Source organism: Trypanosoma brucei, chromosome 4 (assembly GCF_000002445.2).
Source record: "Trypanosoma brucei brucei TREU927 chromosome 4, complete sequence".
In the NCBI taxonomy this organism is placed as follows: domain Eukaryota; phylum Euglenozoa; class Kinetoplastea; order Trypanosomatida; family Trypanosomatidae; genus Trypanosoma; species Trypanosoma brucei.
Genome location: NC_007277.1, coordinates 1353998 through 1380099, shown reverse-complemented (window position 1 = coordinate 1380099; position 26102 = coordinate 1353998). Strand labels below are relative to the sequence as shown.

Sequence of the window (26102 nt, the reverse complement as noted above, 5' to 3'; positions counted from 1 at the left end):
GGATGCCCCTTAACCTGAGTTCTGGGATATGGGAGGCCTACCAACATGCACATGCGGAGGTGAGGAGAGAGGGGCATAGCTTCAGTATGAAAGGCCGCGCACAAGTAGCACCCATCGTGTCCCTACTTGCCTGCATCACATTCCTCCTACCCACCCTTTTCATCCATGTGTGTGTAAGCGCAGTTTTCCCCCATCATCTCGCGGCACAGCGCGGACTCGCATGGAGGGAATCAACAATAAACAATGAAGTCGGTGATCCTGATGGAAAGTGGGTGAAGGAGGGAAGTGTTTAAAGGTAAATTGGAGACTTTTGCATAACGCAACATACGTTTAAGGTTTCGTCCAAGTGCGACATATATATATATATATATGTGTGTGTGTGTGTGTGTATGTATAAGTGGTGGAAGCTGCTTGTTGTGGGATGATAGCCACATGTACTACCTCGCTCGTGTATAGGTGCGGTGGCGCGGGCTGTGGAAATGGGTCGATCGGGGTATCAGATGCTGAAAGCTGGTCTACAAACTGGTGGCGAACAACGAGACTTGAGTCTCCGCCTCCTGCTTTCGGCACTGCAACTTTGCGTCGCGCCGTTAACACACTGTTACGTTATTGATTTTGTAATGATAACTTTTCCCTCCGTTTGGTGGTTGATGGTGCCAACGCAACTCTGTGTCTTCACCGCGGTGGTGTTGGTGGGTGCGCTCGTCCAAGCATTCCCTTTGTCCACTGTTTGTTTATCTTACCCTAATTCTTTTACTGTACTTTGATTCATCATAGTAAAGAGACCCCCTGTCACGCCGATTAATTACCCAGGCTAAGCGTGACGGTGAAGGAAGGTAAGAAAGAGTCAATAAAGAAGGAAAACAATCTTAACCAATAAGAGGGGGGGAAGGAATTAGGTTGGTAACCCTTTCACGTTCCTATAAAGAGAAGCACTGAGAGATTACCGGAGAGGGCAAAAAGTAGTGCAAACATGTCAGGTGGTGCGGCCCTACCGGTTTCCCAGATGGAGTTGCAGAAGGTGAATGAAGTACAGTTCGAGATATTTAAGGAAAGGCAAATCAAAAGTTACGCCGTGTGCCTTGTCGAGCACGCCAAGTCGTATGAACGCGGCCGACCAGTCCGGGGAGGCATCAATGATTTGCGTATGGGTACCACTGACTTCGAATTCGCATGCGAGACATGCCATAGGAAGCACCCAGAGTGCCCTGGACACTTCGGATACATCGAGCTCGCAGAGCCTGTCTTTAATATTGGCGTCTTCGATCTTGTACTGCAGGTGTTGAAGTGTGTTTGCAAAACGTGCGGGGCTCTCCTCCTTAACACGCGCGAACAGGACGTACATAAGAAGTTGCAGCACATGACAGGCCTCAACCGTCTTCGGCAAGTTGCGAAGATGGCTGAGGCAAAGTGCCGCGTCTCCACCAGCACCGAAGACGATATGGGGATTGACGGCTTTGATAGTGCCCCTTTCAATGGCGGATCAGGAATGGGGCCAGGCGCGACACGGGGTTGTGGTGCGTCTCAACCCCGCGTAAGTCGCTTTTATGGTATCTACCCAACACTCGTTATCAAGGCAGTACATGAGGAACAAGACGCCGAGTGGCACGCTGATAAGGTGCGACAGGTACTTGACCGCGTGTCCGATGATGATGCCCGCTTGATGGGCTTCGACCCTCAACGTTGCCACCCACGGGATCTTGTGCTCACTGTGCTTCCAGTTCCACCCCCGCAGGTGCGGCCCGCAATATCCTTCGGCGGTCTCAGGTCAGATGATGAACTCACGCATCAGATCATGTCCATTGTGAAACGAAACAACCAACTACGCAGGGATAAGGAGTCAGACGTGCAGGCAGCAATTGACCGGAGCCGGGCGTTATTGCAAGAACATGTGGCGACATATTTCAATAACGCTTCCACATACTATAAGCCAACGAAGGTGAATGACACAAAGAAGCTAAAGTCATTAACGGAGCGCTTGAAGGGGAAGTACGGTAGACTGCGTGGAAATCTAATGGGGAAGCGGGTGGACTTCTCCGCTCGAACCGTCATCACAGGCGATCCGAACATTGACGTGGATGAAGTAGGTGTACCCTTTTCTGTCGCGATGACGCTTACATTCCCCGAGCGAGTGAACACAGTAAATAAGAAGCGACTGACGGAGTTTGCCCGGCGCACGGTCTACCCGTCGGCGAATTACATACACCATCCGAATGGCACCATAACAAAACTCGCGCTCTTGCGTGACCGCTCCAAGGTGACGCTAAACATCGGTGACGTTGTGGAGAGGCATGTGATTAATGGGGATGTCGTCTTGTTCAACCGACAGCCGACATTGCATCGCATGAGTATGATGGGCCACAGGGTTCGGGTTCTCAACTATAACACTTTCCGGCTTAATCTCTCTTGTACCACACCATACAATGCTGACTTCGATGGTGACGAAATGAATTTGCACGTGCCGCAGAGTCTCTTAACGAAAGCAGAGCTGATTGAAATGATGATGGTTCCAAAGAACTTCGTCTCGCCCAATAAGTCTGCTCCGTGCATGGGTATTGTGCAAGACAGTCTGCTGGGTAGTTACCGGTTGACGGACAAGGACACATTCCTCGATAAGTACTTTGTGCAAAGCGTGGCACTTTGGCTGGATCTTTGGCAGTTACCCATTCCCGCCATTCTGAAACCCCGACCCCTCTGGACCGGAAAGCAGGTATTTTCACTTATCCTTCCTGAGGTTAACCATCCAGCAACACCACAGGACCGGCCCCCCTTTCCTCACAATGATTCCGTAGTGATGATACGACGTGGTCAGTTGTTATGTGGACCAATCACTAAGAGTATCGTTGGTGCTGCACCGGGGTCACTCATTCACGTTATATTTAATGAGCACGGATCTGATGAAGTGGCACGCTTCATCAACGGCGTGCAGCGCGTGACGACGTTTTTCTTACTTAACTTCGGTTTCAGCGTTGGGGTTCAAGACACCGTAGCTGACAGTGACACCTTGCGGCAGATGAATGATGTCCTCGTGAAAACACGGAGGAATGTTGAAAAAATTGGTGCGGCTGCCAACAACCGTACACTGAACCGCAAGGCTGGTATGACACTTCTGCAGTCATTCGAAGCAGATGTCAACAGCGCACTGAACAAGTGCCGCGAAGAGGCAGCAAAGAAGGCACTGAGCAACGTCCGTCGCACTAACAGCTTCAAGGTGATGATTGAAGCGGGCAGTAAGGGTACAGATCTGAACATATGTCAAATTGCCGTCTTTGTTGGGCAACAAAACGTCGCGGGAAGCCGTATTCCATTCGGTTTTCGTAGGCGCACGCTTCCACACTTTATGCTTGACGATTATGGTGAGACGTCACGCGGCATGGCAAACCGTGGTTACGTTGAGGGTCTGAAACCGCACGAGTTTTTTTTCCACACCATGGCTGGTCGTGAGGGTTTGATCGATACTGCGGTGAAAACCTCTGATACAGGCTACCTGCAGCGTAAGCTTATCAAGGCGCTAGAAGATGTCCACGCAGCCTACGACGGTACTGTGCGAAATGCAAACGATGAACTAATTCAGTTTATGTACGGTGAAGACGGTCTTGACGGGGCCCGTATAGAGGGTGGGCAGCTGTTCCCTCTTCCCTTTCGGGACGATAAGGAGATGGAAGACACGTACAAATATGAGTACGACGTGGATGGCACCTTCAGTGGGAAGGTTGGTGGTAACTATATGGATCCCCACGTTAGGAAGATGCTACGCGCTGATCCCCAAAATGTTCGGAAACTTCAGGAAGAATATGAACAGCTTACGGCGGACCGCGAGTGGTCACGCAAAATGCTTGACCTCGAGGATCGTGATAAACTGAAGCTTAACCTCCCTGTTAATCCAGGTCGACTTATCCAAAACGCGCGCAGTACTATGGGCAAACGTAGTCAAGTGTCCAACCTGAGCCCCATCACTATTATCGACCACGTGCGGAAGCTTCAAGAAGATCTCATGAAACTCTTTCCATCTTACCACCGGGGAGGGGATGGATACATCAGGAATACGCTGAGTCGTGAGCGCATTGAAAGTGCGCTTACTCTCTTCAACGTTCATTTGAGGCAGCTACTTGCGTCAAAAAGGGTGCTGAAGGAATATAAACTTAACGATAGGGCTTTTGAGTATCTTCTCAAGGAAATTAGAACCAAGTACCACCAGTCACTCACCACACCGGGTGAGAACATTGGGGCAATCGCTGCGCAGTCGTGTGGTGAACCTGCCACACAAATGACACTTAACACGTTCCACAATGCGGGAATTTCCTCAAAGAACGTTACCCTCGGTGTGCCACGTTTACTGGAGCTTCTAAACGTCTCACGAAACCAAAAGCACGCGAGCATGACAGTGTCTCTGTTTCCACCATATGATGAAAAGCGAAATGCGCAAAAGGCCCAGCATCTCATTGAATACTGCACGCTGGAGAGTATCACAAGGCGCATACAGTTCATCTACGACCCTGACCCACGTCACACCGTTGTGGAGGCTGATCGTGACATCCTAGAACTAGAGTGGAATGTTATGGATGAAAGCGATGCAGAGCTAAGAATACAGGAGGTAGTAGCAGGTTCGCCATGGGTGGTGAGGTTGGAGCTCGACGTGGATATGGTCACCGACAAGGCCCTCGATATGAAGGATGTGAAGCAAGCTATCCTGCGAGTGGATGAAAGCTACATAATTGAAACGGGAATGGCTAACAATGTGCGCCAGCGGACCATAAGAATGCGGTCCAGATATAACGAAGGAGCTGACTCGATCCCAAAGCTTAAGCGTGAAATCCCAGCCCTTCTTGCGCGGGTTCACTTGCGTGGTATTCCCGGTGTGCGTCGGGCGCTGCTGAAGGACACCACCGAATTCACTGTAGATCAGGCAACGGGGAAAATGAGTGGCAACAAAATATGGGCAATAGACACGGACGGCACGGCATTGCGACGTGCTTTTATTGGTGTCGTAGGTGAGGATGGTAAGAACATTATTAATGCGGTGAAAACGAGTAGCAACAAAGTGCCTGAGGTATGTAGTCTTCTTGGTATTGAGGCGGCGAGATCAAAGATGTTGACGGAACTTCGTGAGGCTTACCTGGCCTATGGTCTCAATATTAACTACCGCCACTATACTATACTGGTGGATACGATATGTCAGCATGGGTACCTGATGGCTGTTTCTCGCTCAGGAATCAACCGCTCCGATACGTCGGGTCCGTTGATGCGCTGTTCATTTGAAGAAACTGTTAAGGTGCTTATGGCGGCTGCATCTTTTGGCGAGTGCGATCCCGTGCGTGGGGTATCAGCAAATCTTGTGCTCGGTAACCAAGCGCGCGTTGGTACGGGGCTTTTCGATCTTGTTCTCAACATGGCAGCGCTGCAGCAGGCTGTACCGCAGGCAGAAGCGGTTGCACCCGGAAAGGATGTAAATGTGTATCACAGTCTCGGGTCCACGCTGCAGCAAAATATCCAATCCTCCATTGCGTACCGACCAAGAGATCATGATGCAACACCGTTTGTAAACAATGCCAGTCTGTTTCTCCGCCAGGGTTTCGGTGGGGGGTCCTCCTCCGCACCAGTAACGGCCTCGGCCCCATACAACCCTTCGACGACGTACCACGGCGGTCGGCTCGAAGCGAGCGCAGTGCACAGGAGTCAAGCTTATTCTACATCCCCCGCTTTGGAATACGGAGGGCGGGAAGCAAGCGCCTCACAAATGTACAGCGTTATGTCTTCCGCCAGCGCGTTCAACCCAGTTTCAACGCGGATGTCGTCAGTGGCACACAGTTATTCCGAATACAGTGAAGCCTCTTCTTACCACCTGCAACACAGCGTGGCGCCAACTTCCATGCAAGCTTCACTACCAAGAACCGACAACTCTATGACCATGCAAGGTATCGGTAGTGTTTCAGTACCGTACACGCCCCATGCCATGTCCAGTGCTGCCCCACCGTCGCAGGTATACGCCAGCACAGAAGTCGGCCGGTCGCACAGCGAGGACTCGCGGTCCCAGTCAGCTCTCTACGTTCCGACACTCTCACCCACCCACGCGGGTTACGCTATACGAGGTGATGAGCCATCCACACATCGTAGTGACTCAAATGTCATGTGGCGGGAGGCTGGCGGGGGAAGGGAACAGGATGAGGAAGATGACCTCTCCACGAATTATATGCCCACTGCAAAGACACCCCAGCAGGTGGCACCGCCGACAGCCGCAGAGTTTGGGGACGAGGAAGAGGAAGAACAGTAACGAAAGGAAATTAGTGAGGTGGGAAGGTCAAACCTTGTCAACCTGTTTGGTGTGTATTCTGTAAGCAGCGCTAAACTGCTAAGTGCCAGCGTGCAGTTGAGTGGAAGCAGAAAAGGTGGGAACGAAGGTGCAGAGGATATCAGCGTTTTCTTGGAGACCCTACAGAGGAAAGGAGAGGATTATTTGTGGTCGGGAAGCTTTCGAGATGTTGTGTATGTTTGCTTGTTGAGAGCTATACACCCAATGGGGCGGGCAAGGGTGGAACTCAAAAAATAAAAACGGTGAAAGAGAATGGCAGTTTCCCTGCACAACCTAAAGTTTAGCCGTTTTGGATGTGGAGAAGGAGGGCACATGTCGATACGGTCATTCTGCCATTCGTGTCAACAATCTCTTCTTTACTGTGTTCAACATGGATGCAGTCACTTCAGATGACTAATCGTCGACGTTGTAAGGGCATGCGCAGCAAATATCACTATTTCTCACCATATTTTATCTAAAATAAGACTCTTTTTGACGCAAAACATTTCAAGGAGTAACCAGCGATTTAAAAAAGATTTTAATATAAGACTTGAATAAATTCAATATAAGTCAAAACAAAGGCATCTGATAATAATGCTAATGTGCATGCGCCCAGTAGCGGTCGCCTGTGTCTTCGTGGCTCTTGCAACGGTGGCAACTGTTCACGGCGCCATCCATTTCCATGAGAAGTTCAGCAGCATTGACCACTGGACAGCCTCAAAGGCACGCAGTGATTACGGCAAAGTGGAGCTGTCTGCCGGCAAGTTCTACGCGGATGCGGAGAAGAGCAAGGGCCTTCGACTTACGGAAGATGCTCGCTTCTATGCTCTCTCCACACCACTCCCCACTCCCATCACAAACGAGAAGAAAGACTTCGTTGTTTCTTTCTCTGTGAAACATGAGCAGGACCTCCGGTGCGGCGGCGGGTACATTAAGCTCCTTCCACAGATGGATCCAGCTGAGCTCAAGGGGGAAACGAAGTATTGGCTCATGTTCGGACCTGACCGCTGCGGATACGACAAGAAGATTCACATCATCATCAGCTACAACGGCGCAAACAGAGAGTGGAAGAAGCGCCCAAGCTACCCTGATGACAGACTAACCCATGTCTACACGCTGCACATCACCCCCAGTAATTCGTACGAGTTCTTCCTTGACGGCGTTTCGAAAGAAAAGGGAACCCTGGAGGCTGATTGGGATTTCCTCCCCGAAAAAGAAATTGATGACCCCGAAGACAAGAAACCCGCCGACTGGGTGGACGTGCCAACCATCGACGACCCAGAAGACAAAAAGCCGGAGGACTGGGACAGCGAACCGGAAAAAATTGTCGACCCCGAGGCGAAGAAACCAGAAGACTGGAACGATGCTGAGGACGGTGCATGGGAGGCCCCTATGATATCAAACCCAAAGTCGAAGGGCCCGTGGGCACCCCGTAAGATCCCGAACCCGGCTTACAAGGGTCCATGGGCGCCACGCAGGATCCCCAATCCAGCGTATAAGAATGATGAGGAACTTTACAAAATTCCTGAGCCTCTCACACATGTTGGCATTGACGTGTGGCAAGTGGAATCCGGCAGTATCTTCAAGGACATTATCATCGGCGATGATGTGAAGGAGGTGCTGGACATTGTGAAGAGCACTTATGATGGCATGAAGAAAGCAGAAGAGGATGCCCTCGCAGCCTTCGAGAAGAAGGAAGAACAAGACGAAAAGGAGGAAGACAAGAAGGAAACCGACGGGGAAGAGGACAAAAAGAAGAAGGAGGATAAGTCAGACTTGTAGAGCTCAACACACGTCCTTCATTAACATGTAAGTGAAAGTATAGTTCTTTCAACCGTTTATGTGGTCACGGCTTGTTCAGAGGAGTTTGTGAAGGGCGATGTCTCTCCGTGTTTTGTGTGGTTGCTTGATATATTGCCTTGTGACATTTAAACCCATAAGACTTCAGTAAAACAGAGAAAGGGGGAATGAAAGGTATCAAATGGGGAAAGAGAATTTCCACAGGGAGGGAAAAAAGCTACCAGGGTTTCCGAAAGGAGGGAAAAGAGGTGTGCTCATAAGGACGTGGTATGTAGAAGGGAGAGAAGTACAGGAAGCGCATTTGAGGAGAAGGGTGACGAAGAATTCTAAAAAAAAAAAAAGAAGGAAGGGGCAGTCCAATGGGTTTCCAAAGCGCCAAGTGGGTCATGCAATTCAGAGGCGCGACAACCTCCCTGGACTTTGATTTATCAAAGGATGGAGGGAATGCGCAGTTTTGCCTACTGCTGCTGCTGTGGTCCTTCTCTCGGTTCCGTTGTCCCTCCATATACCGTCTGGTTCTTTGTTGTTGTTTTTTTCTACCCGGGGTCTGGTGGCAAGCGGCCCTGCACCTAAAAATGACAACGCTTGAGTTTGTGGGCTGCAGGGAATGGGGAAATGAAAACCGGATGGCTTTCATGCATGGAGACATTTACCTCACTGTCTCCACCGGCAGGACTACTGTAAGGGAAAAGAAGATACAAGAGGAGTGGAAGAGTGGCAATGGTGAGGAGGAAGGATTTATGATAGCAACGGATGTCAAGATTGAACCGTAGAAGGAAAGTGAGCGAAGTGGATGGAGGAAGGAAAGAAGGGGAGTTAGGAAGCAAGAGGAGGTTCTGCTGTGGGATTTCTTCATTTTTCCCACAATCGCATACAAATGTTACCTTTTTCTTTGTTTGACATGCTTTGGGGTATTTTTGTTCTTTTATTTTATTTTTACATGCTTTTCATAAACCGAATCCTTTCTTGCTTTCCTGTTTTCACTTGTCTGATTCATACTTACCGGCACTTCGAGCTATCAAAGCAGTCCCCGCTGCATACCCATATATATATATATATATATATATTTGCCTATTGGGTGTCGTACCTGCTAACCACGTCCACTTCTCTCGCCACCACTGTGATTCTTTTGCCTTGCTTATATTTAGTACTTTTGCATCTGTTAGGAAACACCTCTGCCGTCAGTGGCAGCTGGAGGGAGAAAACTCTAGGTGAAGAATCATATACCAGGAAGAAGGAAAAAGGTTAGTAAAGGGCAGCGCCTTCGCACGCGCACACAACATCCGTTCGTATAGGAAGAGGTGGCAGTGGTTTATATATTCCTACATAGTCCCCGCCTTGTACTTACGCAGTGTGTGCTTGGTGCAGGTAAGACAGGAGGCGAAGTGATAAGTAGAAGCTGCAAAACAAATACACGCTTACAGGTGCAGTCGGTCGTATATATATAGAGAATTTACTACCTTATATAGTGCAAGCCGGAAGGAGAGGAGAAGATGTCAGCCCAGTTGCGGCAAAAGTTATTTCGCATTCCTGGAAATATCGCCGTCTCCGTTGGTCTCCACTGGGATTTCGTCGGCGCGGACCCCGTGGACCTTGATCTGAGTGCTGTAGCTTTTAGCAGTGAGGGAGTCCTGCTTGATGTGGTCTTCTTCAATCATCCTTTTCCAGTCGGCACCGATGAGGAGGCGCTACGAGACTGCGGCTTCCTCGTTGACCCGCAGCAACTGCCTTATATGTTTATCAGTGGCGACAGTCGTATTGGAGGCGAAGAAGAGAACCGTCTACCAGGACTTGCACTCGCTGCTCGCCGCCGTGCTCTCCAAATGCGGGGCGGAAGAGACGACGAGCTGAAGCGGTTTGGAGTCATTGAATCTATTTTCTCCCGCATCTACAACGAATCGGAGCTAGAGATGGTTGAGGAGGTGCTGAATGACAAGCGTGGCGGAGGTCACATATTTGATGAAGATGGACGAGCGTTTCGTAGCGAAAATTCTCGCGAGATGTGCGACGAGTCTGTAACGTTCGTGATGCACAAGATACCGTCCGAGGCGGCGGTCATATTTCTCGTTGTGACCAGCTACACCGGAGCTGACTTTTCTGTACTACCCACTGTCAAGCTTGTTGTGGTGAATGAAATGACAAATGAGCAGGTGGGGACAATTGATCTGAAGCACGCCACTGGAAATGGCACGGCAAACTTGGCGTGCATGCTCTGCCGCGTTCCTACGAGGCTCAGCGGTAGCACAGCACCTGGAAGTGCCAATGGAACAATAACAATGGACGGGGGTTCTCGTCAGTTATGGGACTTGCGAGAGCTGAACATCCGGACGTTTGGTTACACTTTTGTAGACACGCTACCCACCATGATGGACGTCCTTGGAGTGGAGGTGAACTCCCGCACTAATGCGGTCTGGCAACTTCCAGACTACTCATTATCAAAGGATTCATACGGGGCGTCGCGGCAGCCGCTCTCGGATGTGCGGTTCGGGGTTGGTTGGGGTGGTGATCACGATTTAGATTCCTTCATGGTGTTTTTAGACGAAAAGAATAATTACGTAGACCACATTAACCCAAAACCGGTTAAGCTACAATCGAGATTCCCACACACCGCACGTCATTCGGGGGATGCGATTAATGGATATAGTGCCGTGGGCGATGAAGAATTTATTGACCTAGTCACGTACCGCCTCCCGTTGGAGGTGCACACAATTATATTCGGTGTGTGTTACGTAGAGGGCGGCCGTAGCACAAGGAGCATTATGGATGTGCCTAAGTTCTACATGCGGCTGCAGAATCGCACGGCAGCATGGCCGAACGCCATTGAAGTAGACCGCTGGAATGTTCATGAGGAAATAAAGCGGGCAGATGAGGAAAGAAAAAGGTTGAAGGAAGCGCAGCTGCAAGGCTCCAAGTCAGCGGACAACCTTCCAAAGGTTAGTGAGTTGTCCTCACGCCTCTTACACACCTACAAGGGAGCCGACGGTAAGATGTTTCCCGTGCGTGCGCTGGTGCTCGGCATGATGGTCAAAACTGCAGAAGCTCCGCTTAGGGAACTCTACCCGGAGGCTTGTGCTCAGAAGCCTGAAGGGGAGTTGGGGGAAGTGGAACGGCGAAATTCGAGCGGATCTCCACGTGACTCCGACGCTCAAGTAGCAACGGAAGAGGAGGACGGGAATGCAGCGGGTGCTGATCCGCTTCCAGAAAGCGATACTGTTGTTTCCGTGTTTCAGTATCTCCCCATTCACGAGTACGTTCCCATCAGCAATGCAAAAGGGTTTGTGGAAATGATGCCGTATATGCGCTGCATAGCAAAGTACTGTCGGAACAAGCCTAGCAGCAATTTAGCAACTCGAAGTAGTGCGGATCAGAATATTAATAACCCACTACGACTGCAAACCTTCCAACCGCAGCTAAACACACAGACTTCTATGTGGGATCAGGTACGAGCTTCCAGTGGAGTGCTTTCCTACCACGCCGTGAGGGTGCAGTTTCTTGAGGTGCGGCATCTGCAACCGGAGCTGCCACACGTATTCAAGTGCCACGGTGAGGTGTGGGTATGCGAAAAGACACCCTTTACGGAGAAGCGCTCACTAACCGTATACGACCAACCAACCTTCCGCACACCATACTTAATGCACAGGCAGAACATGCAGTGGGACGAAAGCAACCCAGCCACGGCCGCGTTACTCTTCGTACGGGAATTTGATCGTATCCGTGTGGTTATATACGAGCGCGCCGCCTTCGGCTACGTGGACATTGACCTTATGGATATTAACGAGTTGTGGTCACAGAACCCGCAACCTGATCTGTTCGTGCCAAATGCAACGCAGCCGGCGAGTCTTATGTCCGCCACCCCGGCGCAGGACCGGTGGTTTCAGTTAAGCGGTGGACCACTTAGTGATGGGTTAGTGCGGCTGCGCATATCTCGTGCTCCGATTGGAAAGCTGCTCGAGGAGAGTGAGCGAACCATTGCAGCAGCAAAGAAGAAAAGGCGAGACCATGCGAGGGCTGTGGAGGAAGAAAAGCATGAGGCTGCTAGAGAAAAATACTCAGGACCGTGCTGCATCATGTAATGGTTGGAACCGGAGTTGTCGTTTGCTTTGTTCTACCTCTTGTCGACATCACCAATATGGTATATTATAGAATAACTCCCATTTCGTTAGATGTTGTGTGTTGAAGTTATGTATTCGAGGAATTTCTTCCAGCGTTGCGATTTTGCACTGCATGACGCTCCCCATACCGTTTCCACCTTTTTACTTTGGTGATGTTGCAACTAAAAAAAGGTTCTCCAATGCAGAGATGCAGTTGTAGAGGGACATTTTGCTCCCGTCCCTCTTCTTCTTCTATTGTTTCTCACCACAGTGCTACTCTTATACCTACTGTTTGCCTTTACCCACCTCGCTACTTTCCCTACACCCCCCGAAGCAAAGCCAAGCAGTCACACCCATAAACATACGAAACACAGTGCAAAAAAAAAAAAGAAGTCTTTTATGGCCGACGAGGAACCACGCGACATTAAACTTGATCTTGAAAAGGACTGCCTGGCGAACAACTGCCAACATAAAGTGCTCGCCTACAATGCCTGCCTCGAGCGCATCAAGGATATCCCTTCAGAAAAGGAGCCCCACTGCTACCACCAATACTTTGATATAGTTCATTGCGTCGATGTGTGCGTTGACCCAAAGCTGTGGCCAACGTTGGTGTAACGTCAACGGGACTTTTAAAAAAATGGGGGAGAGGATGTGATGCTATGGGAGGAATCAAATCAAAGCAAGAGGGAGCAATGCAGTTCTCACTGGTTGTGACTGGGTTCTTGTCCACTTATTCGCTTATTTACTTTAACTATCGGAATTGAAGGAAAAGGGTAGGGAAATATATGCGACTGTCACTTTAAGATCCGTGCGTAGGAGTGAGCAACCCCTTGCCACAATTGTGGTTTGATACTCGGCAAGCGATTGGAAAAAGTTTGTTAGGTGTTGTTTTGTTCGTTCGATTGTTATTTTTTTTCTTTTTGTTTAAGAATGGAGGAGATGCCTGACTCACCCCGCCGCGGTTGCAAGGTGAGAGGGGCGTCAATTCGACGTGTGGAAGTCTGTTCTACATATTGATGCACCGCATACGACGGGGGGTATTTATTTTCTGGTTGTTGTTATTTTCAAGTAAAGGAATTTTAGCATTATATTACGTTTGGGGTGGTGAAACGGGTGGAGATTGGTCCACAGAGGATGTTTAGGCTCGTGAAGGGACATGAGGGGATTAATGGGGCGCATTTGTAGAGAATTTCAAATGCATTCGTTTGCGAGAACGTCTTCTCCACGATATTCGTGACCCTGCAACTGCGGAAGCCTCCAACTGCATTTTGTGGTTACATGGCTTTGTCAGTGTAATTTTGCTGTGCGTTCACCTCTTTTTTTTTTTTGTCTTGCGTTTCTCTTTTTAAAACTTTAATCTCGTTCTTTTGCGACAATTAACACCAATGCAGTTTGTACACAACTGCGCTGTGACCCACCACAGTGCTACATAAGGGTATGCTTTCCGCAACTTTCGGCACTTTAGGAACATCATGTGGTCGGGGCTTCCTTCAGCGTCAGGGGTTACTTACAACCTTTATGGGCCGCTTTTGTCACAGTGGAGGCGGTGGTAATAATCAAAATAACGATAGCAGCAACAGTGGCAACGATGGGTCCTCAACTCCAGGAGCAATCCGCGTCAATGTGACAACCGCTGAGGGGGAAAAGATTACATTCTCTGCCCCAAGTGGTTTAACATTGATGGAGGCGCTTCGTGACGTTGCTCGGGTGGACATTGAAGCCGCCTGCGACGGGACATGCGCCTGTAGCACTTGTCACGTCATCCTTCGCGAAGAGGACTTTGGGAAACTGACAGCGGCATCGGAGGATGAAATGGACATGTTGGACCTCGCGCCGCAGGTGACTCCGACGTCGCGGCTCGCGTGCCAGGTAAAGCTCAGCAAAGAACTTGATGGGATTACGCTGCAGATGCCGAGTGAAACAACGAATGAAATGCGGTGATATCGACGAATATCTATTTCGGTTGACTTCTTCCGTCGTGCATACACACACAAACGCACACACGTGCGCACGTGAAGGTGATGCGGAGAACACAAAGACGTACGGCAAATAATAATTGATCCTGCCTTTTTCTCATTTTTTTTTTGTGTTGTACAAATGTTGTCAGTTGCTCGGCTGTCATTGTTCGATACTTGTAACGCTACTCATCCCCATCGCTGCATGTCTCCCCTTCCCCTTTCTCACTTTTTAATTTTAATTATTGCCTACCGCGCTGCCGCTGCCGTCCCGCTCGCTGTCGGAGCTCCACTGGAATCCTTATAGCGCTGTGCAGCGCCCGACCAAAAGGCATCCCACGTAGGATCACACTGTACAGGAGGAAAACTATCTATAGGCATACATATACGCTCTTCCCTCGTTCTTATATTGCAGGAGTGCACTGTTTCTCTGAGCATCACTCGTACAACTACACGTGTATTTATCTATACGTTTGGCAGTTCGCATTTTGGTTAAGCTAATGCAGTCAGCAGGAGGAGATTCGACTCCAAAGCCCACAGGCGCGAGTTGCATTTGTAGCGCCACGAAATATATTTACAGCTTTCGGAGGAAGGAATGGGTTGTGTCGGACACCAACGTTCAAATCATCAAACCACTCAAACCCTTTGCTAAGGGTGGCATGCGGGTCTGTTATGAGGTTGAGGAGATCGAAGATGACGGCAGCCGCACGCGCTGCATCGCCAAGTTGTTCCTTAAGGTTGTGAGTGACGTGAAGGAAGAGGATTATTTCTGCGAAGGGGAAGCGCAGTGTCTCTGCGAAGAATTTGCGAGCAACTTCAACAAGGCTCCCTTCCATGGACCTAACAAACCGCGCATATCATTCTTACAGTGTCAGGTGTTGCGTATTAGTCGTAATATCATCCCCCGCGAGTACCGCCGGCTGAAGGATGGGTTCTTCTCCCACCGTACAGTCGACACAGGAGATGTTCTTTTCGTGATGGAACCCAAACTTGGGGGACACTTCACAAAGTATAACAGCAACTACGGTGACGTCTATGAGGATGATAAGCACTGCAAAACGGACTCCCAGAAACGGAAGCGTCAGCATATGTTGCACGTGGCTGAAGCTTTCTCTCATTTCACTCTCGTAGATAGTGTGGGCTCGATGCTTTTGTGCGATCTGCAGGGCGTCAATGACTTGTTGACAGACCCGCAAATTCACACGGAGGACGGTCGGGGCCTCGGGCTGGGAAACATGGGCGTGGAGGGCATTACGAAGTTTGTGGTCAATCACAAATGCAACGAAATTTGCGAGGGTTTGGATCTGAAGCCGCTGACAGGTGTGGTACCGGAGTCTAGTGATGAAGCAAAGGAGTTAAATGTTTATGCGTACCTGCGGGCCCAACTCCGACAGGATTTCATTCCACCTCCTAAACCGATATCTGAGATGACAGAAGAGGAAAAGTTTGAGCACGCCCTGCAGCTGTCCCGTGTCACTTACTGAATGAAAGGGGGTGTGGAAGTGGGTGGATACACTTGGTATTCACAAGCTAAAGGGGAAGACGGGAGAAATGAGTGTTGCTTCTACAGCTGTCCGGACTGCGGTTGCAACCAACGTCGTCATTGGTATTGTTACAAATACCAAAGGTGGTGCCGTTGTTGCTGCTGCAAACGCTGCTCGCATCATAGTGCATCCCTTACAGATGGCACGATAATTCAGGGCAAAGCGTTTTAAGAAAGAGGGGTGGGAGAAGCTTTTTCGCTTTGTTCCCTTGTACGTTATGCTTCCGTGGCGTTAGTTGCACCCTGTGCATTACCGTTGTGAACGCTGTCTTCACCGCGGCAGTGTTCTTATCATCGTTTCTCCCGTTAGTTGTTATGTCATTTTCCATCATTATCGACATTGGAGACTTTTGTGTGTCAGCACCTTTGCCACAACTTAGAGAGATAGTTTGGCAACTGCTGCTATCGTTACTCCTAGTTAACGCGCGTGGATATGCCCCGCGTGTTGTTAACGGTACCGACTAATGCTTCTGTATCTGTTTGGACTCAGTAGCCGTTCAGTGTTAATTAATTATAGGGAAGGGGTGCTTTGCTTGAGCGTGATTTGAAGTGTGATGCTTTTTACCGCCTTCATGGAGAAAAAAAAAGGAAGATATGGAGAAAAAAGGAAAACAAAAGGATAACGAAAAGATGCGAGGCAGTTGGGAGTTGGTGTTAGTAACAGTACTTTCCCGCAGTGGGACATCAGCTCGTTTGTGCCCGTTTCCTTTCTCTTTATCGCTGCTTGGTTTTGATTATTTCTCTTCCAGTCATTTTCTTTTCTTTCCTCGTGTGGGCGTGTTGGTATTGTTTGTATGTGTGTTGTTTTTTTTTTTTTTGCGCAACCTTCTCATCTCAACAGCTTCCACTACCCATATTTTTTATGTACTTGTTGGGTTTCCGTACCTCCTCGGGCAGGTAGAGGAAGTGTGAGAGGCAGTCGAGAGGCCGCCGTCGCGAATACGGATACTCTCCCCGCATGATTAGGTTTCTTTTTTTATTTCTTTGGATCACTTGAAAAAAAAAAATAAGAATATACTCATAGCATGGACGCGGAGCTCGCGTCGTCGTGAGGACAACCCGCCAAAATAGCCCTGGTGGTTCCAATGAGGGACATAATAGCGTAATTCCAGTACCGAAGTTAACACATGCACTTTTTCTTTGTCTGCATGCGTGTATTAAGTTTCATTTTATTCAATTGCTTCACACATATATACACACATCATTTACTTGGTAGTCTGCTTAACTCTCCCATTTTCCTTCTTCACTTCCCCTCCTCTTATTGTTTTTTTTCTTTTTCTGCGGTTGCTAATATTCATTATTTCTCCGCCGAGGGTAAAGAAGGCCGAGCCGTATCTTCAGCCGTGAACGTGTGGCTGGCACTATAATTTTTTTTTCACTTGATACCTAAACATCAGAGAGAGGAAAGGACAAAGGAGGGTAAGCGCCACCTCAAATCAAACGAAACCACAGACGCTGAGAAAAGAAATTTTGGCTCTCATCGCCGTGCGTATTGGAAATACGGCACTCAGAAAAGTAACTTAATAACCCCCATAAGAATAAAAGTAAAAACATGGTGGAGAAACCCCGTGAGCAACATCAACTCCTTCCCGTTAGGGCCGGGCGGGCTACAGGTTACAGTGCAACGGCTGTAGAAGTAACAACTTCAACGCCGCATTCCCTGATGAGCAAGTCGGGTGGTGGAAGACAAGCTCATGTGGAACCAACGGAGATGCGGCGGCGCCGCGAGTCGAAAGTGCTTTTGAGCGCTCTCCTATTTTGTTTTGTTTTCATGTCTGTGGAGTTTGTTTTTGGTGTCCTCGCGCATTCCCTCGCACTTCTCACCGATGCTTCGCACCTCCTCATTGACGTGGGCGCCTATGCGATGAGTGTTGTGAGCCTCTGTACCGCCTCACGCTCTTCCTGCGGGAAGTACAATTATGGTTGGCATCGTGCGGAAGTCATCGGAACGCTTGTGTCGGTCTTCTCCATTTGGGCCCTTGTCGTCTGGATTGTCATGGAGGGGTTGGACCGGTCGTGGACTGTACTGAAGTGTAGCCGTATCCATGCGATGCTTGCTACCACTGCTCAACAGTACAAGCGAAATAATAGCACCAGCTATTACGGCTTCGGTAATATTTCACAGCACCCTACGGTCGACAAGGATGGAGCACTGACAGAGGCGACGCATATGGAAATGTGTACAAGTATCGACTCACCCATCATGGTTGTGGTGGGTGTACTAGGGATGGTGGTAAACATTGTATGCACCGCTATTTTGTACTTCGGTGGTTCGCACGGCCACAGTCATTTTGGTGGATCACACCATCATAGCCATAGCGGTAACGGGGAAGAAGAGGATTCACTATGCGAGGAGAATACTGAGCACAATCACAGTCACGACCATGGACATGGATACGGGCACAGCGGAAGTGAAGGTGAAGGTCATGATCACAGTCACAGTCACAGTGGCAGAGGGTTCGCCGTTCACGCTGCTCTGCTTCATGCGTTGGGTGATTGTGTCCAGTCTCTCGGCGTCATCCTCGCTGGAATCTTCATTTATGTCGCAAACCGTTATTCGTACGGTGTTCCATCATATCGCTACTCCATTTACAACCTTGCAGACCCGCTGTGCTCGCTACTGTTTGCCGTCATTACGCTCAACATGACGCGACCGTTGCTGCGGGACCTTCTGGGAATTCTCATGGAGAGTACCCCTCCGGGTATTAACTACTCCGAGTTGTTGAGTGCCCTGCGCAGTATTAAAGGTGTTGAAGGCGTACACGACCTTCACGTGTGGTCGATTGCCTCCGACTACGCAGCGCTGTCGGTTCATCTTGAGGCGGATGATAAGGATGCAGCCCTTCAGAAGGCACAGGAGGTTTGCAAGAGATTTGGCATCACCCATACGACCATTCAGGTGGACACGGTGGAAAATGGGGCAGGTCTATGTCACTCAACTTGTGGAACAGTTTAAATCACTTCATAATTATGCGACGTTCAAATGTTGAACCAGTAAAGTGAAAAAAAAATGTGCTTGTTTTAGCATGTTATCATTTTACTCATTTTATTTCTACTTTAGCCATCATCCGTTATAAGTTCTTTTTCGGGGACCGTTTCTATTTTTGTACATAAGCGTCGTTCGGCATTAACACATTTAATAACGACACAGTATGAGGGAAATAAAATGTGGCTGGTATGAAGCGAAGATTGCTCCTTCAAGTAGTCTACTATTTATTCTTTTTTTCTTTTTCTGTGCATACCTCTCTTCTTTGAGCCGGCTCACAGAGCTGAAGGTGGAAGGTTTGATTTTTTTTTTTTCTGCTCACCTGCTTGACATTCCGTTGTTAAATTGCTTTTATCTACACTAATAAAACATCACTTTTTCTCTCCCAATGAAGGAGAGGGAAAAAAAAGTACCCACACTTTCAAACAAAACCGTTTGTAAGCAGACGTGAAAACGCTCTCTTCGCCACTAAATCCCTCACTTTGTGGGGCTACACTGTATATGGATTGATAGCAAATGATGTCTGTTTTGTGCTGACTGTTCAACGGGAAAAAATGTAGGAAAGATATGAAGAAAGTGTGGATAGGGCGAACGAAGAAGGAACCCCAAGGGGATAATGACGTATTTATTACCTCCACCGACATTATACCTGTACCCATTCCCTCTCAACTACTATTTCAACAACTGCAGTTGCTCGATTCCTCATTCCCTTCTTGTTTTTGTTTTTGTTTTTGTTTTTTGCTCCGTTGGGCCCCCTCAATTTTCTTCATGGATTAACGCAAGAGGTATGATATGAAGAAGGAATGCGAGCACAAAATGTGTCGTTACGGCACCGTTTGTCGAAATGAAAGAAGGAAAAAAAAACGTTACAAGAGGTCAATAAGGGGCAACTCAGTACGCGATTGCTCTGCACAAACAATCATTTATAACAAATGGGTATTTTAGTTGTCACTCACTGTCGTAGTGCTGATGGGAAATATACAAATCTCTATTTATTTATTTTTTTGTCATCAACTTCCTCTGCAATTACTGACCTCTATTTAAACGGTCATATAGGCATCTATAGCGAGCAAGGAAGGGTGGACCTCGTTCGAATCATGCAAAGCGGCAGTGAGAAGCGGAACGGTCAAAAGCGCCCCCGGCATGCTGGTGAAGCAGCGGCCTCTTCACCAGCGGTAGCACTCAAACAAAAGAAACTGAAACCGAAGAAAAAGACGGATAATGCAGGTGAAGGGAATGAGGACCAACTTCAGCAACGGCGGCGGCAAAAAGAGGAAAAGCGAAATTTACCGATTGCATCATCATCACCAGCGGCAGCGCAGCAAGTGAAGAGTCCGGTGTTGGATCAAGTGCAGGCGAAAGTCCCTACTGAAGAGTGTCGCAGCGCCCTGCTGGTCATTGGAACATATCACTCCGTCATGGCGGGGTTGCTCTACCGGCGTCGCCGCTTCGGCCTGCTTTTTTCCATCAAGCACCATGTCGGATGCATCAACGCTGTCACAGCTGGGGGCGGGGCGAAGTATATGGCTTCGGCGGGCACGGATGAGCGGGTATTTTTATTCACCAATAAAAGTCACAGCGTTCAAAAGCAACTGAAGCTCTTGAAAAAGAAGCAAAAACGGCAAGCGAAAAGGCTGAAGAAAGGTGGTGAACCATGTGGGAACGGTGGGGAAATGGAAGAAACCCTGGCTTTTGCTGGTCCTTCCGCAGAAACAAATAGCGGCAGCAGCGCTGAGCCTCTTGCTCTCAGACTTACCGATTTGGGTCACGTCTCACCACCCAGTGAAGTACGTTGTATGAAGATAACGAGTAACTCACAGCTGATGTTGTGTGGTTGTACCGACGGGCAGCTTATAACATACCGCACACGTGATTGGTCCATCAACTCGGCTATTCCATTACATGAGAAATGCATCTCTAGCATTGCCCTACATCCGGGAAGCAATAATGACGGCGGTTCCGGTGCGGCGCTGGCCATTACATGCTCGGCAGAAGACCACCATATTGTAGTTGTAGACTTGTTGAGGGGTCGGTTACTAAGCAAATGGCGCTACAGTACATCACTAGCAACAGCAATAAGTCGATACAGAGCCAACAAAGACAACGGTGGAAGGGATAATGTCGCGTCTCCGGCTGCTGCACAAACAACAAGCGACAGCGATGAGCCCGGGAGGCCGGTGAAGCTGGCGAAGTGGGAGCGGCACGACGAGCCACGTGAGGTCCACTTCTCCCCAGTAGGTTCTTACTTCGCCGTTCTGTCCAGTCACGCTCTACTTGTTTATGAGACGGCCACGATGCGGGCTGTGGCGCAATACCGGGCTCCTTCTCCGCTGCAGCCGCACAATGAAATGCACACCTTCTGTTTCATGGACGAACAAACCATAATGATTGGTGATGAGTCGGGAAACATACGATGCTGCTGTGGGCCATGGCAGGGGGCTTGCGTTCCGGGGATCGTGGAACGGCGTATTCCCCATGGTAGTGAGGGCGGTAACGTTGGAGTTTGCGGTACTAACAACAGCAGCGGGGATACGACTGGCAGCTTTGCCGCTGGTTCTGATGCGTCACAGCACTCGGGACGTCACCCCACAAAGCATTCAACGCGTGTGAAAGCACTGCATTGTGCTGGCCGAACCCTCTTTTCATTGGATGCGGCGGGTGTCGCTATCGCTTGGAATGTGGATAAAGGAGGCATCAGCAGTAATAACAGTATCAGTGCGAGTGGCAAAAGCTCAGATTTGATGCTCCACTACATCTGTAGTGCAAACTGCAGGGGTCGTGTGACGACGATGGATGTGTTGCGGCTGTAGCTTTTTGGTGACGGGTCGATGATGGGTGAAGCTGAGGGTTTCCTTCTGCAAGTGGGGACCGAGGTTCGTACCTCTCGTTGGGGAAACATGCAGAGATTCTCCCCCGAGCAAACGTAAGAGGGATACTGGTGGGGGGGGAGGGAGGAATAAAAGCACCTGAAGCGAGTAATTTGTAAGATCGGAAATAGGTTGGTTAGTTATTACAAGAACGGTTGTAAGAGGATGGAATGGGTGAAACGATGAATGTCTCTGATGTTAAGCATCTAGTGTCGTTTCGCCGCGACTCATGGTTCTTCTTTGTTTGTTTTTTTTCTTTCACCTGTATTGCATCGAAAGTTGACAACCGAAAGCCTGGCAAAGGGAAACGCATTATCGAAATACTTAAATATTTATAAGGAAGTGCAAAAGACAAGGAGGAAAGGGGGAATAAATGAAGTCCCGTGGTTTCACCCGCCAACCTTCGGAGGGACAAGATGGAGGCCCGGGAAGCCCGCCGTACTTTGCGCGTTGGAGTGTTTATGACGTCCACGAGGACAAGAGCCACTTTAGCAACCCCCACCGCAAAAGTCATGGTGCCGGAAGTAATACCAACGACAGTTACGGCAATCATAATAATAACAATAATAACGGTAACGATGAAGAGCCTGGAAGATGGTGGCCGAGCGGTGAAGACGAATTGAGTGCAACCAGCAGCGTGTTGAACGTACACGTCCGCGAAAAGCACAGCCGCCCTACCATAAACTACACAGTCCCACTCCAACAGCTAGTGGGAGGCGCGGGTATCGCCAAACATAATCATCAAGCGGTGAATATCCCACTCTTCATGGAAGACGATGAGGACGAGGACGAGAATGCCGTTGGTGGCATTGCCGGGAATGATGTTGTTATCGGTGACAGTGTCATTGGTTGTGGTGGTGGTGGTGGTGGTCACAAAAACAACAGTCCTGAGGAGAAAGACGCTGAGAACAAGGAAGATAATTGGCTAGATTACTACTGCCGATACAACTGCAAAGGTAACAATAGCTGCGGCTTCAGCGGTGAAAATGTTGACTACAGTCACAACTACAACAGGAACAACAGTCAATATAGCCACGTCTACAGCACGCACAGCGCCTACGGCAGGATTCCAATGACTAGTGGTGATGCCGATGTGGAAAGAGGTGACAAGAGGAAGGCCCCTGCAACAACGCCAACAATAACGGTTCCAAACGGGGAGTGGACGCAGTCTTTCACGGGTGTGAGCGGCGCCGTGAACCCACAGGCGCCTACTGGAGCCACAGTCTACACGGCAAGCCGCATGAGGTACAAAAATGCTAACAGTAACGACGGCAATGCCCACATAAGCAACGTTTACAACATCAATGCTGTCAGCCACGGCAGTGGTACCAACGCCGGAAAGGCCCTACCTCCTGTCAGGCAGACAGCTGCCACGGCCATGGCTACCTCTTCAGCATCATCAACAATCGGTTTCGAAGCTGCAGCCGCGAGTATCATCGCGGCCGCAGGTTTACCCCTCGGCACCTTGTCGTTGGCGAATTATATCATGGAAGGACAACCACGACTCCCTTCAAGACAACCAGTGCAGAAACAGCAACAGGGGGGCTTTGACCGAAACCATCAGGAGCTTACCTTGAAGGGGAATCCCATGTCTTCACCAGTTTCCCCACCACCATATTGTTACAGTTCCGTGGGCAACACCTCCAGCCTTAAAATGGCTCATTTTTCTAACGCCACAGGCGCGACCAACAACACGTGTATATCTGTCTGGACCGGCAAGTCGTGGGGCAATGAACAAAACTCGCCATTTATTCAAATCAAACATGCCCAGCAGCCAACTGCGAGAGGTAGTGACGGTCAGAAACAACAACAGCAGCAGACCAAAGCGTACAGTGAATACCTCAGTGATTTATTATACTTCCACGCGGACTTCTTTCCTCCACCGTCGCCACCACGGGGGCTACCCTTTCCTCCTTCATATGATGCCGCGGGCACCACAACATCATCATTGTATTCATTATCGCAACTATCACCTTACTGCTCCTCATGTTGTGGCCGGCGAGCGGCTCTGTGGTATCACTACGCAAGCAAATGGAATATCACCCACCGCCTTCCGCCTCCTCCACGCACACCGTTACCTGAAATGCGGGAGCAGGAAGAGTCACGAAGGCGAAGAAAACAACAACAACAACAGCAGCAGCAGCAGCAACGCCAGCAACAACAGTACCATTACCAACAACAGCAACACCATTACAAAGTGGAAGGGGAATATGTTCGTGATAACCGACAAGGGCTACCATGCACTCCGTATGATATCAGTGGTTGGATGAAAATGTGTGAGCGGTGGTTTGATGTGGCGCAACGTCAGTTCAATTACCCACCAGAGAATATCCCTGTGAGGGTTTCACCAGGATTTGTGCTGCGCCACGTTGCGCTATGCTAGCAGTTTCCAAGTGCTTGAATAAACAGGAGCTGTGTTAACAATTAAAAACGAAAAAAAAAAGGAAGAGAGAAAAAAAAAAAAGCATATCTAAAGATGGGGAAATAACAACATAAACACATGCAAGACCGCACACAAGCAAACAACATACATATGGACATATACATACATATATATGTACTTTTGTATTTGAAAGAGTGGACCCTCAGTGGTTTATCTCAGCACTGTGTTCAAACGCTTCCCAACGTATGGCCCAAAACGAGTTTCTTTTTTTTTTGTTTTGTTTTGCTTCCCTAAACGATTTTCCTTTGGTTTGATTGTGTGCTTTAGCTCGTGCTGTATTTCACGTTCGTTTCGTTGTGGCATGGCGGTACATCCCCAAATATAAAAGAAAGGAAAAAAAACAAAGAGGGAAAACATTCGGGGAAGCGCCTTCCATTTCTTTTATTTATTTTCGTTCGTATGTCAAAAGCAACAACAACAACAACAACTGATTTTTGGCCTGTTGGTGTCGCACACGTATACATTTCACGTGTACTTCTTCTTAAATTCCCTCACCTTCATTTGTTATTATCATTATTTTAATTGTTATTGTTATTATCTGCTTTTTTCTTTGGTTTTGCTTTGTTTCATGTTGTTGCCTCTTTTTGTTGTTCTTTTTTTTTTTTATTGTTGTTGTTTCTACGTTTACCTGATTCAATTTATGGTTCCCTTCCAATATGATTTGCGACTATTCGGATGAACTATAGAAAAGATAATTTAAAACAAAAAAAAAAAGACAAAAGAAGAAACTAAAAGAGGAAGGAGGAGACGGGGGAAGATATCGGCTGTTCTCTCATCAAGATAGAAAAAATAAAGCAGAAAAATAAACAAATCAAACACAAAACTTTGTAAAAATAAGAGAGATTCATATGATTCACGCAAGTCAATTTGTATAAATAAAGCATATATATATACTTATATGTTTCATATTTGTACGGCTTTGTGTGCACGTGTGTGTATATGCCGGTCTTGTTCAATCCCTCACTTCGCAGCGCATAAACTCACTTTTATGCTTTCCATGTGTTTGCGTGCATTTTTTATTTTATTTTTATTTTTGTTTATTATAAATGCCGGTGTCACCAGTCACCAATTTGATTCAACTTTGCCCAGCACTTAAACGCCTTAACACGCATACTTTTTTCCTTGTTTTATTTTGTGTGTTCCTCTTGCTCTCTATTTTTGATTTTGATTGTTTTCCCGTCCGTGTCTTTCGATGCGTGACGCGGTGCCTGTCGTGAGACATTACTTTTTCATTCATAATTCTTTTCTTTTCCCTCTTTTATTTCTATCGCTTCCGTTTTTTTTTCTTTTTGTTTGTTTGTTTATGGTTATGGTTATGGTTATGATATCGTTTTTGATTCGATTGCTTGACATTCCTGAGTGAATGAGTGAAGAAAAACTTAACAAATGAAACATGAAAAAAAAATGACAAATATTTACATTTATATTATAATTATATCGTCATTATCATTATTTATATTTTCATGAACAAGGGAAGGAAAGGTTTTTGTTCTCAATTACGTGTACGGTACATCTCCTTCTTAATGTTTACCGCTGCTTTCTTCTTATTTTTCTCAAATATACGCTAACCGGCACTGAACTTGACGCCTCCTCCATATTTTTTCGTGTTGTCGGTTATTTTCTTTTTTCTCTTTTGAACTTCGTTTTGTTGTTTTATTTTTTCCAATTTTTTCCCCTCCCCTTTCTCTTCTGTTTTATTAGGTTCACTGCCTTTTATCTCCCGTATTGGTTTCTTTTTCTTTTGAATGCGCACATTTTTTTTTTGTTGTTGTTTTTAAAAGAAAGGGGGGGTATACTTTGTTTAGCCGCATATGGTTTTTGCCACTTGACGGCGGCTCCCCATCCACCCCCTAAAAAAATACTAATAATAATAAATAAACGAATAAATAAATGAAAAAAAAATCAAATTGTGAAAACTTTAAATATATATATATATATATATATATATATTTATTTATTTATTTATTTATTTACAAGTCATATAAAATATAACAATTTTGGGGGGCTTGTGGCTATTTGAAAGGAAAAAAGGAGGAAAAACTGAGTTTTGTCCAAGAGAGACGGGAAACATTGGGTGGAGTGATGCTAAAAACAAAAAAAACAAAAAAAAAATGACGCATCACCCTGT

At 47.9% G+C, this 26102-nt stretch overlaps 9 protein-coding genes across 9 annotated transcripts, besides 14 other annotated features; all 9 read left to right on the top strand.

Moving 5' to 3' along the window:
* Nucleotides 1–26102: part of a sequence feature (sequence corresponds to BAC RPCI93-3M17) that runs on past both edges of the window.
* Nucleotides 371–393: a microsatellite.
* Tb927.4.5020 (RNA polymerase IIA largest subunit) lies at nt 974–6271 on the top strand (the record flags this gene model as incomplete). Its single annotated transcript, XM_839558.1, has 1 exon — nt 974–6271. One exon carries the CDS (start codon nt 974–976, stop codon nt 6269–6271), a length of 5298 nt encoding a protein of 1765 aa, XP_844651.1.
* On the top strand, nt 6884–8071 carry Tb927.4.5010 (calreticulin, putative; the record flags this gene model as incomplete). The annotated part of the gene is made up of 1 exon (XM_839557.1): nt 6884–8071. The coding sequence occupies one exon, from the start codon at nt 6884–6886 to the stop codon at nt 8069–8071; it is 1188 nt and encodes a 395-aa protein (XP_844650.1).
* Nucleotides 7977–8059: a sequence feature (CT-rich).
* Nucleotides 9133–9156: a microsatellite.
* Tb927.4.5000 (hypothetical protein, conserved) lies at nt 9583–12162 on the top strand (the record flags this gene model as incomplete). Its single annotated transcript, XM_839556.1, has 1 exon — nt 9583–12162. The coding sequence occupies one exon, from the start codon at nt 9583–9585 to the stop codon at nt 12160–12162; it is 2580 nt and encodes an 859-aa protein (XP_844649.1).
* Nucleotides 12580–12795, top strand: Tb927.4.4990 (ubiquinol-cytochrome C reductase, putative; the record flags this gene model as incomplete). Its single annotated transcript, XM_839555.1, has 1 exon — nt 12580–12795. The coding sequence occupies one exon, from the start codon at nt 12580–12582 to the stop codon at nt 12793–12795; it is 216 nt and encodes a 71-aa protein (XP_844648.1).
* Tb927.4.4980 (adrenodoxin precursor, putative) lies at nt 13618–14121 on the top strand (the record flags this gene model as incomplete). The annotated part of the gene is made up of 1 exon (XM_839554.1): nt 13618–14121. The coding sequence occupies one exon, from the start codon at nt 13618–13620 to the stop codon at nt 14119–14121; it is 504 nt and encodes a 167-aa protein (XP_844647.1).
* Nucleotides 14636–15619, top strand: Tb927.4.4970 (myosin heavy chain kinase A, putative; the record flags this gene model as incomplete). The annotated part of the gene is made up of 1 exon (XM_839553.1): nt 14636–15619. The coding sequence occupies one exon, from the start codon at nt 14636–14638 to the stop codon at nt 15617–15619; it is 984 nt and encodes a 327-aa protein (XP_844646.1).
* On the top strand, nt 17231–18634 carry Tb927.4.4960 (metal-ion transporter, putative; the record flags this gene model as incomplete). Its single annotated transcript, XM_839552.1, has 1 exon — nt 17231–18634. The coding sequence occupies one exon, from the start codon at nt 17231–17233 to the stop codon at nt 18632–18634; it is 1404 nt and encodes a 467-aa protein (XP_844645.1).
* Nucleotides 19375–19403: a microsatellite.
* Tb927.4.4950 (hypothetical protein, conserved) lies at nt 19597–21474 on the top strand (the record flags this gene model as incomplete). The annotated part of the gene is made up of 1 exon (XM_839551.1): nt 19597–21474. One exon carries the CDS (start codon nt 19597–19599, stop codon nt 21472–21474), a length of 1878 nt encoding a protein of 625 aa, XP_844644.1.
* On the top strand, nt 21905–23914 carry Tb927.4.4940 (hypothetical protein, conserved; the record flags this gene model as incomplete). Its single annotated transcript, XM_839550.1, has 1 exon — nt 21905–23914. One exon carries the CDS (start codon nt 21905–21907, stop codon nt 23912–23914), a length of 2010 nt encoding a protein of 669 aa, XP_844643.1.
* Nucleotides 22378–22402: a microsatellite.
* Nucleotides 23649–23718: a microsatellite.
* Nucleotides 23958–23995: a sequence feature (T-rich).
* Nucleotides 24475–24594: a sequence feature (A-rich).
* Nucleotides 24986–25022: a sequence feature (AT_rich).
* Nucleotides 25214–25273: a sequence feature (A-rich).
* Nucleotides 25384–25412: a sequence feature (AT_rich).
* Nucleotides 25826–25882: a microsatellite.
* Nucleotides 25897–25944: a microsatellite.